The sequence below is a fragment of the Ammospiza caudacuta genome, chromosome 6, assembly GCF_027887145.1.
Source record: "Ammospiza caudacuta isolate bAmmCau1 chromosome 6, bAmmCau1.pri, whole genome shotgun sequence".
Classification (NCBI taxonomy): domain Eukaryota; kingdom Metazoa; phylum Chordata; class Aves; order Passeriformes; family Passerellidae; genus Ammospiza; species Ammospiza caudacuta.
The window spans coordinates 45,515,110-45,527,624 of record NC_080598.1 but is presented as its reverse complement, the minus strand read 5'-3'; the positions used below and the strand labels follow the sequence as shown (position 1 = coordinate 45,527,624).

The window sequence follows — 12,515 nt, the reverse complement described above, 5'->3', positions numbered from 1 at the left end:
TTTTTCAGAACACCAACTACTTGGTGATAACAAAAGTTTTGGCAATATTAGAAGAGATATTTAGGTTCAGATCTATATCTCCCACATCCCAGCTGATTACTTCAGTACTGGAAATATTAGGTACCAGTCATCACTCAGAAATTTAATGATTTTGGGAGGGAAGTGAGTGAAGATTAGACCAGAACCTGTGGGTTTGATACATGTGGGAATCTATCAGAATAATGATTCACAAAAGAACTGAAAAGAGTTGAAGGACCTCACATGTATGTACACATACATATTCTTGCCTATGCAAATGTGAGCAAAAACAATGTAGAAAATCACAGACAATACCTGAACAACCATTTTATCCTAAGTTGAATTTGATTGTAAATGAAACTTGTGGAAACACTGCTCAAAAGACCTATGGATTTCACCTAGGGGAGAAAAAGGTGAAGTCATCCCAGGCTGAAAATGAAAGGGCTGTGAAATACTCGTTTGGCTGAACTCCAGATGCCTGTAAACAGTTTAAGACCTTGCGGATAGCTTAGGAAGCTTGAATCTGTCAAACCCCCATACTACTACTGTGAACTGAAGTTCTGTACAACTTGCTGAATGATAGGGTATTGGCAATTTTGCATGATGCCAAGAATCAGACTATAATGCCCAGTAGGACAAGGAACATTCAGTACTGTAGTTGGGGTTAACTGGAAAGAGATGAACACTCAAAGAATCTACCACTGACTCCTGACCAAAGATGAATCAAGAATCCCATAAAAATAATTGAAAGAGCTACACACTTAAAAGGGAGCACATAAGAAAGGGCATACTAAGTCAATGTCCTAGGTATGCTTTTATCTGAGATAACTGAAACCCGTACTACAGAGAATGATGCAACTGAGGTGGTGGAAGTGGTATGAAATAGACTCCAGACTCAAGTTTAATTTATATCTCTGCAAAGGAAAGAAAAAAGGTTCATTGGACTAAAAGAAGAATGCAAACATGAACATGATTCTGTGATTTGGTGGATAAACACTCCTGTGGGATGGGGGATACTTGCATCACAGAATATTTCCACCTTTAAAGGTCTGGAATTTCCCTGAAGTCTTTTGGAAATAAAAACGCAGCAAGATTCAGGGCTTTGGGAAGAACATTTTATTGCTAAGCATATCTTTAAACAAACTGCAACTAAGAAAAGAAAAAGAATCAAAAAGAAGAAGAAAAAGAAAGGGAAAAAAAGCAATAACATCACGATAACTCAAAAAAAAATTCTCCAGGTTGTCCATAAAGCAACAGGGATATGGTAGTAGCCCACATACAGAAATGCACATGTTCCCAAAAACTGTCCAATAGAAACTTACACAAAAAAGGAAAGTGTAAATATTTTTCCTTTAACTTAAAAAAGGAAAGCAAAAAGGGAAGGAAGAAAGAAAGCAGGAAATCATTTCACAAGACTCCAAGACTCCAAGAACAGCAATCTTTTACAGACATCAAGATATAATCAACTTTTATATAGTTTCGGCCAGTTAAGTCATCTAAAATCGTGCTTTCATACCTTTTTAAAACCTGTCTTTTTTTCTTTTTTGTATAAAAAATAAAAAAGAAAAAGCTCAACCTCACACACGCACACACACACCACACACACGCACACATACACGCACTGAAAATATTTGTTAACATGAAAGTGCCTTCTCTATGTGTTTGAGAAGACTGTTTTTCTGAATTTAAGTTCCCATGTGCGTGTGTGTATCTGATGAAACTTCTTCAAAGTCAAATATTCATGCGACTTATAAACACCAGCAAGAGTAGATTTCTAAACCTAAACAGCTGATTAGTTTTCATCCGCATACAGCAAAAGTTTTCATTTCTGATATCCCAGGGCTCTCAACCCGTCTTGGTTTCTGTTGTTTCCCACTCTGTCTCTCTCTCCCTCATCTACTTTTTTGCACATGATAGGCATGGCCATCAAACCACCTCACTATTGTTCTGTACAGTAAGATAATCCTTTTCACAATAACTGGGAAAATGTAGAAACCAAACAACCAAATTAAATAAGTTAAATAAAACATAAGACATTCCCAATTTAACCATAAAACAGTATATACACCATTAGGGTATCCATATAGAAATTATACTAGCAAAAAAATAGTAGTAAAATATGTAAACAAAATTTCAGGGTTTTTTTTTTTTTGACACAGGTAACTGTGACAAAGCTAAAACACACGCTCCCTTCACATTTTAAGGTTTGCTTTTGTTGTCTGTTTCTTTTTACTCTGTTCTTCAAGAACATTCTTATTCCACATTAAGACCATAACAGAACTTCTGTTCCAGCCGTCCCATCAAACATACCATGATAAATATATCTGTGTGTATATATATATATGAAATTATTAAATTAATTTTTCTTTATTATTTTTTGTGTGTCACAGCAGCTTTATTTATTTTCTTTTATATAAAAGAGAAGGAAAAGGGAGAATAGGGCAAATGGAAAGACAGAGATGATCTGAAATGTCAAGCTACAAAATTAAAATATTACATATGAAAAACAGTTATATGTCAAAAAAACTGTGTAATTTGCATTCTTTTACAAGTGTTTAGCTTTTCTGATGTTCATTGGTCTTGTCACAAGTTGAACTCAGTGGTGTCTTTCTGATCACTTTATTAAACTGATTTATTATTATTTTTTGCATGCATTGCAATGTCACAGAACCAGATCCCAGAGGAAGGCTCCTTTACTTTTGCACAGTATATTCAGTTCAGAACAGTTAATAACTTTTAAGCATTGGTTTTTGAATCTCCAAATCCCATTAACCATACTTTGGTTGTCAAATGCATACTGAGTGCTATACTCAAATAAAGCCAATAACTGCTCAGAACAGACCATAACCCATCTGCTCTTCAGTTCAATTGCAAATACTGGAGCCAGATCCAAGAGAACCACCTTTCCATGACAATTTTCCTCAGCACCACTCATTAGACACTGTCACTGCGTTGTTAGCAAACAACTTACTACAAGATGATGGATTCTAGAGACAATACAACCAGATATGCAGAGTAAACACCATGGGTAGCTTTTGAATTCATATATGGCAATAGTCTTTCTTTATTTATTATGGATTTTTTTTCCGAGATTTCTTCTAGTGTCCTGGGTCACCCCCCACGTCATTCCACTACACTCTTCCCTCCCTCACCCAAAGTAACCAAAGAAACCAAATAAAAAGCAACCCAAGAAACAAAACAAAATCAAATCAAAAAACCAACAATCTCCAAACTCATTTATTCCCCTCCTCCAATCTCGAAGTTATGTGTATGCTGGACATGGCCAGATCAGTTTGTTCAATACATCTTTGTTGTTTAATAATGTTTATATTTTTTCTTTTTCCTTCTTTTTTTTTTTTTTAAATAAGTAAACTGAAAAATTATCGATACAGTCAGGGATCACGAACATTGTTAAAGACTCACTTGGAGATATGAAACAAGTAAGCCATGAAGTCTTCTACCTTTGCAGAAAGTTCAGCGGAGGAGGAGATTTGGAGATGTCCAAGTTCACTAACAGAGCAGAGCTGTGCGCGCCATCTCCAGAACGCTAAGTGTGCTTTATAATACATTAGGGCAAAGTTTGCTGACTCCAAGTGAGGACTTAGACATTAACAGTCACTGCTGAAATTTTTTCCCAATACTTTTTCCCACAAATGATATCTCCCAATCATCTCGTTCGCTGCAATGGTTCTGATATCTCAGTTAAATCTCATTAAGTATTTCTATATTTATATATAAATAATTATTCTTTTTTACACATAATACTCTTTGTCCTTGTTTTTCTGCTTCTTGTGGCCGCTCTTTGAGCTCTGCTGCTTCTCCTTCACGAGCGTGCCGTTGCTCTGGGCTGAGTTGCTGATGTAGTTCCGCGTCTCGTCCACCTGATAGGACCCCTCGTCCCTGTTCCTGTACTTGTACATGGCGTACAGGAGGATGAGGATGCAGAGGGCGGCAGCAGCCACAATGCCGACGACCATCCCCGTTGTGCTGCTCGACTCACGGACCACCTCTGAGGCCCCCGGAACCCGTCTGATTCCCGGCTCCGTGGGGTTTGCTGTGGGCACATTACGGAACATGGGGGAAGTGATTAGCGGGCTCTTCAGCTTTGTGCTGTCTAGCTCATAGGCAGTGGGCAACGGAAGCAAGACTATGTCAGGCTGGGGTTTGAGCTCACGGTTATTCATTTTGCCAGCTGGCAATTTGGGAATCATCACAGTCGAGGACGAAGCTGTGGAGCGGATCAGCTCAGGGGACAAAGACGTGGTAGTAGTCCTACCAGTTTCGGAGACTTTGTTAGGTCTAAAGTCCTTGGATTCCCACTTGGGTGCGTGTGCTTTGTAGCCACCTTCGAAGATTGAAGTGGAAAGACTCTTATCTGTTACCAAGGAGAAGGTGGTGTAAAAATCTTCATCATCAGTAGGGGGTAGGTTAGAGTCAAAGGTTTCCCCTGAGCCATACCCAGATATCACCAAGCCATCATCATCACAACCATCGCTGCCTTGGTCCGACAAGCAAGGTAACCCCGCCTCAGAGGTCATGGACAGGGAATCTTTGGTGGTCTCAATAATGGTGAGGAGGGGGCGAAAGGTAGGGGGAAGTGTAATGAAAGGTGCACGAGTAGCAATAGGAGGGATATCTAAAGGGTCTTCTACAAGTAGAGGGATAACTAATTCACCTCCTGGGATGGAAAAGAGAAAAAAAAAAGATTAGTACATTTTAATGACACAATGCACCATTTTCAGTTCACTTAAGGGTGAGAGAGGATCTGGGCATTATGAAAAGGTGTCAGGGATCAGCTTTCTCTCTCTCTAGCTTCACTACCTACATACTTTTTTGGGGCTGCCTTTCATTGTTCCCTCCCACCCTGCTCGGGCATCGGTAAAGTGAATGCTCCATTTCCTACCTATGCTAGATATGTACAGTGAATACCCTGAATTTTTACAGATCCAAATTTTTTTATTTTTGGAGATACTCTCAAGTGACTCTGTGGTCATCAATTTTTGGTAGTGATTTTTTTCAAGCATTTGGTTAGAAGACTATTTAAATTAATTACTTTAGACTGCCATAGACCAATGTTCTCCTAGCTTTATTTTCCACCATTCATCTTGCCAGTTTTTCCTCTTCTGATTATTTTCATTTAAAATAACAGTGGTATTTCTTCTCTGTCATCTGATATGCTCACCCTCTGTAGCAGTATATAAGTCCTTTCCCTAAGGTGTTTTCCATTCATCCATTTCTTCCTGATCATTGTCTGGCTTTTAAATTGTGGGAAGGTTCATGAGCATGAGGGATGGAATAAGAACCAAGTACTTACTGGGTCCATGAAGGTATAGAGCTCTACTCAATATGTTCATTTCTTTTTAATCTTTCTTTAGCATTCTGTTTGACACTAGGAATGTCCCTTTCCTTGCATCTTTTGGGGCTACTAGTGCCATGCTATCTTCATCTTCCATTCTTCTTGATATTCATTCACTATAATTTGATTAAAAATTAAGATAGATTTTATAGTGATTGACAAAAAAAGTGAATAAGGACTTTAAAGAACCAAATTAGCACTTGAGCCCAGGACTGCACTGCAGAAATTGTCTTCACACATACTGTTACATGTTCTTGACAGGCACACAGTTGCAATCAGTTCTACTGATTTCTAACAGGATGTTTACCTGCCTACAGAGGGCTGAAAACAAGGTGGACTTATGGTCTCCTCTTCAGGCAGAACAATAAAGCTATAGATGTAACATTTGTACCTTACAACAATATAAGCTGCAAATGAAACAAGAAAATCAGTGTATCAGTTCTGTGATTTGGATTCTGAGCAGCCATATTGCTACTTTTAGGGAAATAGCCTTCTGTTGTCTCTATATCATAATGTGACTGCACCTCTATTTTTCAGTATATGGTAGTTAAAACTCCAGTGTTTTATATTGTGGACAAAAAAAAAAAAGTGTGGAATCTTATTAATTTATCTAATTCCTCTACCTCTGTTTATATAGTCTTCTGTTGACATACAGGTCATCAACAATTTTTTTTTTAGAGTGAATTATATTGATTTTGAAAGTTTGTGTATAGATTTTCCTTTGGGTAATTTTTCTTTGCCTAGCCATGTAAGTAAGCAGCTTAAAATATAAATTGAATTGTTCAGCTAACATAATGAGAATCACCTAGATCTGTTCAAAGGAGTACAACTCAGTAAGTATTCCTAATGCACAGGAAATTTTGATTTATACTCACCATTGCTTTAGGGGAATGTTCAAAAGGAATTGTAGTTTCTAAATAAATAATTCTGGGTTTTAGTTATGTATTAATAACTGCTAATGAACAGTTTGGCATTGCTACAATGCTGAATTCATCAAGGTCAAAAATTCTACTCTCTCAAAATCTACCCTATATATTATATGCACTTGTTTCCCATTGAATTCTGCCAGTAATGTCTATGGAATGTCTATAAGGAATATTATCTAAAATCAAAATACCTTCTAAATGTATTTGGAGAGCAAATAATTTGAACAAATTACACATGGGAGATAGAAATATACTGAAAAAGGTACTTAACAGTTTGATTAAATCTGGATAGCTGAAATAGCAATATGGCTTATTCTTTTCCTTAATGGGAAACTAAGTGGTGACACAGTTTAATCAATTGAAACAGTCGGAATTCCCTCAGAGGTACCAGGGTTGAAATTACACCAAAATAAGAAATGTGGTACTTTGCATACTTTCATGCAAAGCTAGTTTTAAGTTAAGATACAAAGGGACAATTTGAACATGTTGTTTAGTTTCCTGAGCTTCCTCAGTATGTTCATATATCTCTTTTGTTACTGCAGAGAGACTGAAAAAATAAGTATCAATGTCTCTAAACGACATGCTTTCAAAAAAATTATGTAAAAAAGCCTACAGTGGAGTCTGCCAAATGGCTGCACTGCATTTTGTGCTCACGCATCTGAGCTGTCTTCTGAGCAATGCAGAAACTAGAGCATATAATATGATTTATACATGTCCAGAAGGCCTATATCCATGGCTTGAGTAGAGCATCTATAATCTATGCAAACAGGGGGTCTCAGGATGAACTCGGAGTATGCCTTGAGGGAAAGATCATCTGTGAGCCTGGCAAAAAAATGTATAAAAATAACAGAATTTAAGTGAGGATTGCAACAAATGGCATGACCCTGGAATTTAAGTTCCAGAAAGTTAGGGATAGATAGTGTTTCTTTAAACAGTTTTTAAGATCAGTGTTTTACTGTTCAATTGCAATACTCATCTGTGATTTGCATCCATCATCTGTGACACTCAACTGGAAAAAAAAGTTGGTCAGCTTTTAATTGCTCATCTGGAGCCTTGAAGTGCCTTTGTTCTTAAAAGCTATTATACTGGCCTAGAGCATCAGTATATAGTTGATCTGCCACCCATTGGAGCAATATTTTGGGTAGCTTTCATCCAAAAAGAAGTTATTTTGGTCCTCCTAATGATTAATTTCCTGGAAGGAATCAGACATTTTTTATATTTAATATGTATTTATCCTTTTTCCCATTTAATATGTATTTATCCTTTTTCCCCAATAACCTTTGCATTTAAAAGCAGGTCATAGTTATATAGTTTTTGTTGCTATTGAGGACTTGAGATAATGATCAAAACTACTGGAATTATAAAAATGAATACAGCTGTCTTGAAATATGAAGTAAAGTTGATAGACTTGCTATGATAACTCAGGTTTTACATAAGTGATGGAGAAAATAATGGAGATTTTCGATGCCAGCAAGTCTGGTGGATGGAAGGCAGTAAGACAGAGTCAGGACTAAGTTTTACAAAGCTTTCATCTCTCAATGTAAGTGAGGAGAGAAATAACTATCATACCAGGAGCAGTGGATTAACTTTGATTCAATTATTTAATCTCATCACTAGTTTTTATTCCAAATTGTCCAATGATTCACACTATGGTTAGTTGCATACTCAAGAAATAGAGACTGTTTAAGGTCCTTCCTTAGGAGTCACTTCTCCATCAAGGAGTTAATTTGTTACATTTACCTTCGTGGTGGATCAGATAGATGAAAAGGTTGTAATTATGTTTTGATTTTTAATTTTTTAATTGTCCATAATAGAAGAAACTGAGGCCAAAAAAGGCTGTGTGACAGTAAATCAGAAAAAGCACTTTAGGTATCAAATCTGGCTTCTCTTTTATTGCATTGTTAGGCATCTATGCAAACCTCACAGCAAACTTGAAGCTGTAAGTTTAACAGGATGCAAGCACAATGAATACTTCCTGGGGTATGTGATTTATAGGGGAATAAAAACATCCTTAAAAATGACATGATAAAAATGCCACTCAGTCTAAGAGAAATGTGTTATTTAAGGATAACAGGGAATGTAAATCCTGAAAAGTTCCCAGGAAAGTGTGAGAAATATGATCAACAATATCTGTGGAGCAATTGCAGACTTTCATATCAGTCCTGCAAGCAACTCTGTAAGTGGTACTACATTTCTGCAGGTAAGAGACACGAGAGGGAGTCTGATGACCAGCAGATTGAGTGTGTGTGTAGGGGAATCATCTTTCACAGAAGAATGGCTGAGGGTGCAGGAAGCTGCCTGGAGCCAGTGGTCCTTTGATGGTGGAGTAGTGATGCCTCTTGCCCAGGCCCCACATCAGATTAAAGGTGAACACTGAAAGATTTTAAAAACTAAAACTTGGTTGTCAAGAATATCTTATGCAGGATTTGGATCCTGAATGGTTTGCTGTAGAAGGCAAATGTTTTACAGATTTAGGCCTCTAGAAAGAGCTAGAGGAGCCCCTGAAAAACAATGACAATTTTGAAGAGAAATATGTTTGAGAGAGGTCTTATGTATGTCAAATTTTCTTCTCTCCTCACAGTGTCTACCCATTTTTCAACTGCAAAATTAATGCTTTGCAGCCTTGAATAAAACTTACAGGTTCAATTTCCAAATTCTCTATTCTGTGAAAGAAAAAAGCAAGGCTGCAACCCTGTTTGGGCCATGGCTTTCAAACAAATATTCATGTAAGACTTAGATTCTGCTTGGGAATGATATAGGCTGTTTCCTGGTAGTTATAGGTTTCTTTCTCCCTTTTTTTTTTTTTTTTTTTTTTTTTTTTTTTTTTTTTTTTTTTTTTTTTTTTTCTGTTGGCTGTTAAACAGCTGTTAAAAGTGTGTGCATTGAATTCAGGGTTACTTTAGCAAACTAAAGATTTCACAAGGATTTTCCAGATTTATTTTTCACCTACTTTGTGCTTTCTCCCCTAAGCAGGGAATAGATGTTTCTTGAATAGAAACATGTGTTTTAAAAAGCTCCTCTTGAAAACACAATGCCACAGAACTAAACAAAAGAGGAACAGATAAAATAATTTCCTTGGCAGTGACATATATGCAAAACTCATCCACAGTGTAGATGAAAAAAAAAAAACCCCAAGTCCAAAAAACTTAACACCAAACCAGAAGGAGCTCTGAGAGAACTGAAGTCTGTGAGGTGGGAAATCTCATACCAAAGAGCCCAGTGGTTTGCTTGGCCTTCTCATTCCAGAGAGTGTGCATATATTAATTAAAAATTAGCCTTTTAATGTAACACATATACTGCTTTCATGGAGTTGTTCTTTTCTTTAAACTACCAAGAGCACTGGGGGTATAAAAGGTCTACTTAAGCCTTGGAGCTGCCCTGCTTTTTGCTTTATGAGTGTATTTATAGATATATATTTCATACCTCTGGAGCTGAGCTCTAGTCAGAGTCCTCTGCCACAGGAAAAGACGGAGTGTTTAAAATTTAATAGAAGCCTTATGAACTGTGAGGATGGTGTGGGCAAGCCAGGAATGCAGAGGGCACAAAAAAATTCTATAAATAAAACAACATGAAAAACTGTGGCAGCTGGTGGTTTTCATCTTTAGAGCTACAATTACTTCAGTGGAGTTTCAGGCATCAGACTGATAAAGGACAAAAGGCACACAAAAAGGAAGCCTGAAAGATTAATCTTCTGCTGCTGATGATAAGGAACACACCTTATAGTCTCTCTTTTCCAGCTGCAACTGAGGAGCTTTAAATTGTCATCCATAAAGGCTGCACAATTCATCCATTCCTGCAGGTACTTGAAATTCTGCATCCAAAGTTTGCAATTTTAATTCTATTCTTTTGATGTTCCTCTGAAGTCTGACTCCATTTTTAATATGGAATACTTGCCAGAGAACTAATTCCTTACCTTTCCCCTGCCCTGTATCAACATGATAATTTCTTATTAAAAGACTGAGTTCATAAATTTCAGTCTAATGGTATTTAGTTAATTCTGCTTTGAGTCCTCTGAGGATAAAAAGAGGAAATTATTCAGAATACAGTCTCTGGTTGAAAGGAATGATGATGCTAACACAAAACCCAGTATATGAACATTCTCAATATTTTCTACTCTTGCAGTCTGAATTAATTGCAATTGACAGAGAGTAGTAGAGAGAAAAAGCAAGATTTCTACAATGGCAAACTACAACTCTTTATCTGAGATATCTCCTTTTAATTTCAGACACTATATAGTCCTCAAAGTCATTTGATAAAACTAGATTTCTGGTGGAGTTTGTTGAAAACCATTTCCTAAGCCCCTCCCTCCAACTATATTAAAAGTCATCAGTAAATGCAGTGTTTCCCAACAGATGGTTCATGAGCAACATGAAGGTACAGAGTCTGAGAGGTCATGAATCCCAAGTTAACGTTGGGCTGTCTGTTACTGATGTAAATTATTGCTCACCTTTGTGGAGTTTTAGTGAAACAGAACCTTCCAGAGAGGTCCTGACATCATGTCTAGAAGCAAAATTCTGGGGCAAAACCAAGAATTTTGGTGCTCAGACACTGAGCTTCTCTGAACCAATTGAGGCACGTCCTCCTCTATCTCCCACCACTATTTTAAACTTTTATGATTACCTGGTGACAGCTTCCTATTCAGTATAATTATTTGTTGTGTTTTCAGTACCAGTTGTCCCAGGGACTTGATGGTTGAACCTAATATACCTGCTGAGCACAGCATTACTATGCAGAAATGGTGAACACATATATACTTACAAAGAAGTACAGCTTTCTCTTATTTTAGTCACTGCTTTTTGAAGAAACTAATGGAAACTTCTTTTGAAGTAAGGAAATTTTAGAGGTTCAGGATCTGTCTGCATAACTTCCGTACGATGCTATCAAGTCTGATACTAATAGCAATATGGTGGGTGCACTGACCTGGTAAGAGTACACTTGAGAGTATCATTTAGACTGGACATCAGGCACATAATCAGCAATGAAAAAATTCAATAGAAATAAAATACTTTCATGGGAATAAAGTAGGAATGGTGTAGAGCTGCAATAGGAAAACCCAGAGAACTCCCAAAATGCTAAAGAAGTCCCATAAATTTTGACATGAAGGCTACACCACCAGGTTAAATACAATCTAAGTAACATGAAAAGAAGTAATGTTACTGGTGATTCGTGTGGGGAAAGGGAAAGAAAGCTTCTAGAGGGGGACTGAGAAAGATCAGAACCAAATTGCCTCAGACTCCTTCACCCCATCCTATGCACAATACAATATAGCAATCGACAATATACAAAGAGCACATAACATAAAGGCAACTACAAACTGATTAAAAAATAAATAAACTTATATGTATTTTCATAAAGCAAAACCATACACTAGAAAATAAAAATGCCACAGCAACAAGGTCAGAAAAGGAAAAAACAGAACAAGTAATTCACTTTATCAGCAAAAGAAAGATCAAAACCTATGTGAACTGAAAAAAATTATGAAAATCAAAAACATTATTTCCTTTAAAAAAAGGTAACCAAAAATACATAAAAATATTTAGAAAGCATACCACATTGATTTCATAACAGTCAACTTACATCAACAAATTGCCCGCATGTTTTTTGGCATGAAAGGAAAAATTTACAAAAGAAAGTTGTGTAAGAATGCTCTTGGACAAGTAGCATTGCCACATTCTTGTAACTTGCTTTTTTTTGCTGTTGTTTCTTAAAAACTTCTTTAGCAAAATGTTTATTATTTCTTTTTAAATATATTTGTTTTACAACAAAGGGCGATACAGGGAGGCAACAACACATACATCCACACCACATAACATGAAAAGAAAAAAATCTTGCACCTTAACAAATTTGAACTTTTTATTTTCTGCTGTTTTTGGTTGTATTTTTTTATCTTATGTAAAGTTGTTAGCATATTGCAGTTGAAAAATCCTGTACAATTTATTGAATTTACTTTTGCTTGTTTGCATATCTACATATAATTTTTTTTGAAAAGCAAAGTTTGTTGCTTTTTTGCCTTTTTGGTCAATTTGATATATATTTTTTTAAACATTTTCTTTTTTTCTATAATTTTTGTGTGTGTGTGTTTTAAGGAATGGATGACTGCACATAAAATTTTAACAATGCTAAAGAAAGGGGTGGTGAAGGGAAACTTATGGGAAGAAAAAATGCTTAGGGTGGATGGAGTGGGAGTGTAAAAATCTATGAGTGTACTACACAGG

The 12,515-nt window shown here is 36.5% G+C and overlaps 1 protein-coding gene across 7 annotated transcripts in view; it reads right to left on the bottom strand.

The window, feature by feature from the left end:
• Positions 1-1,119: 1,119 nt before the first annotated feature.
• NRXN3 (neurexin 3) overlaps positions 1,120-12,515 on the bottom strand; it is a 908,017-nt gene continuing 896,621 nt past the window's right edge. For 4 of the 7 annotated variants that reach the window (XM_058806342.1, XM_058806344.1, XM_058806345.1 and 1 more), the window contains one exon: positions 1,120-4,072. In XM_058806342.1, coding sequence (XP_058662325.1) covers positions 3,771-4,072 — 302 coding nt within the window. In that variant the 3' untranslated portion in view covers positions 1,120-3,770. Of the gene's footprint in view, positions 4,697-12,515 lie in introns of all 7 variants that reach the window. The other 3 variants (XM_058806340.1, XM_058806341.1, XM_058806343.1) reach the window with 2 other exon arrangements.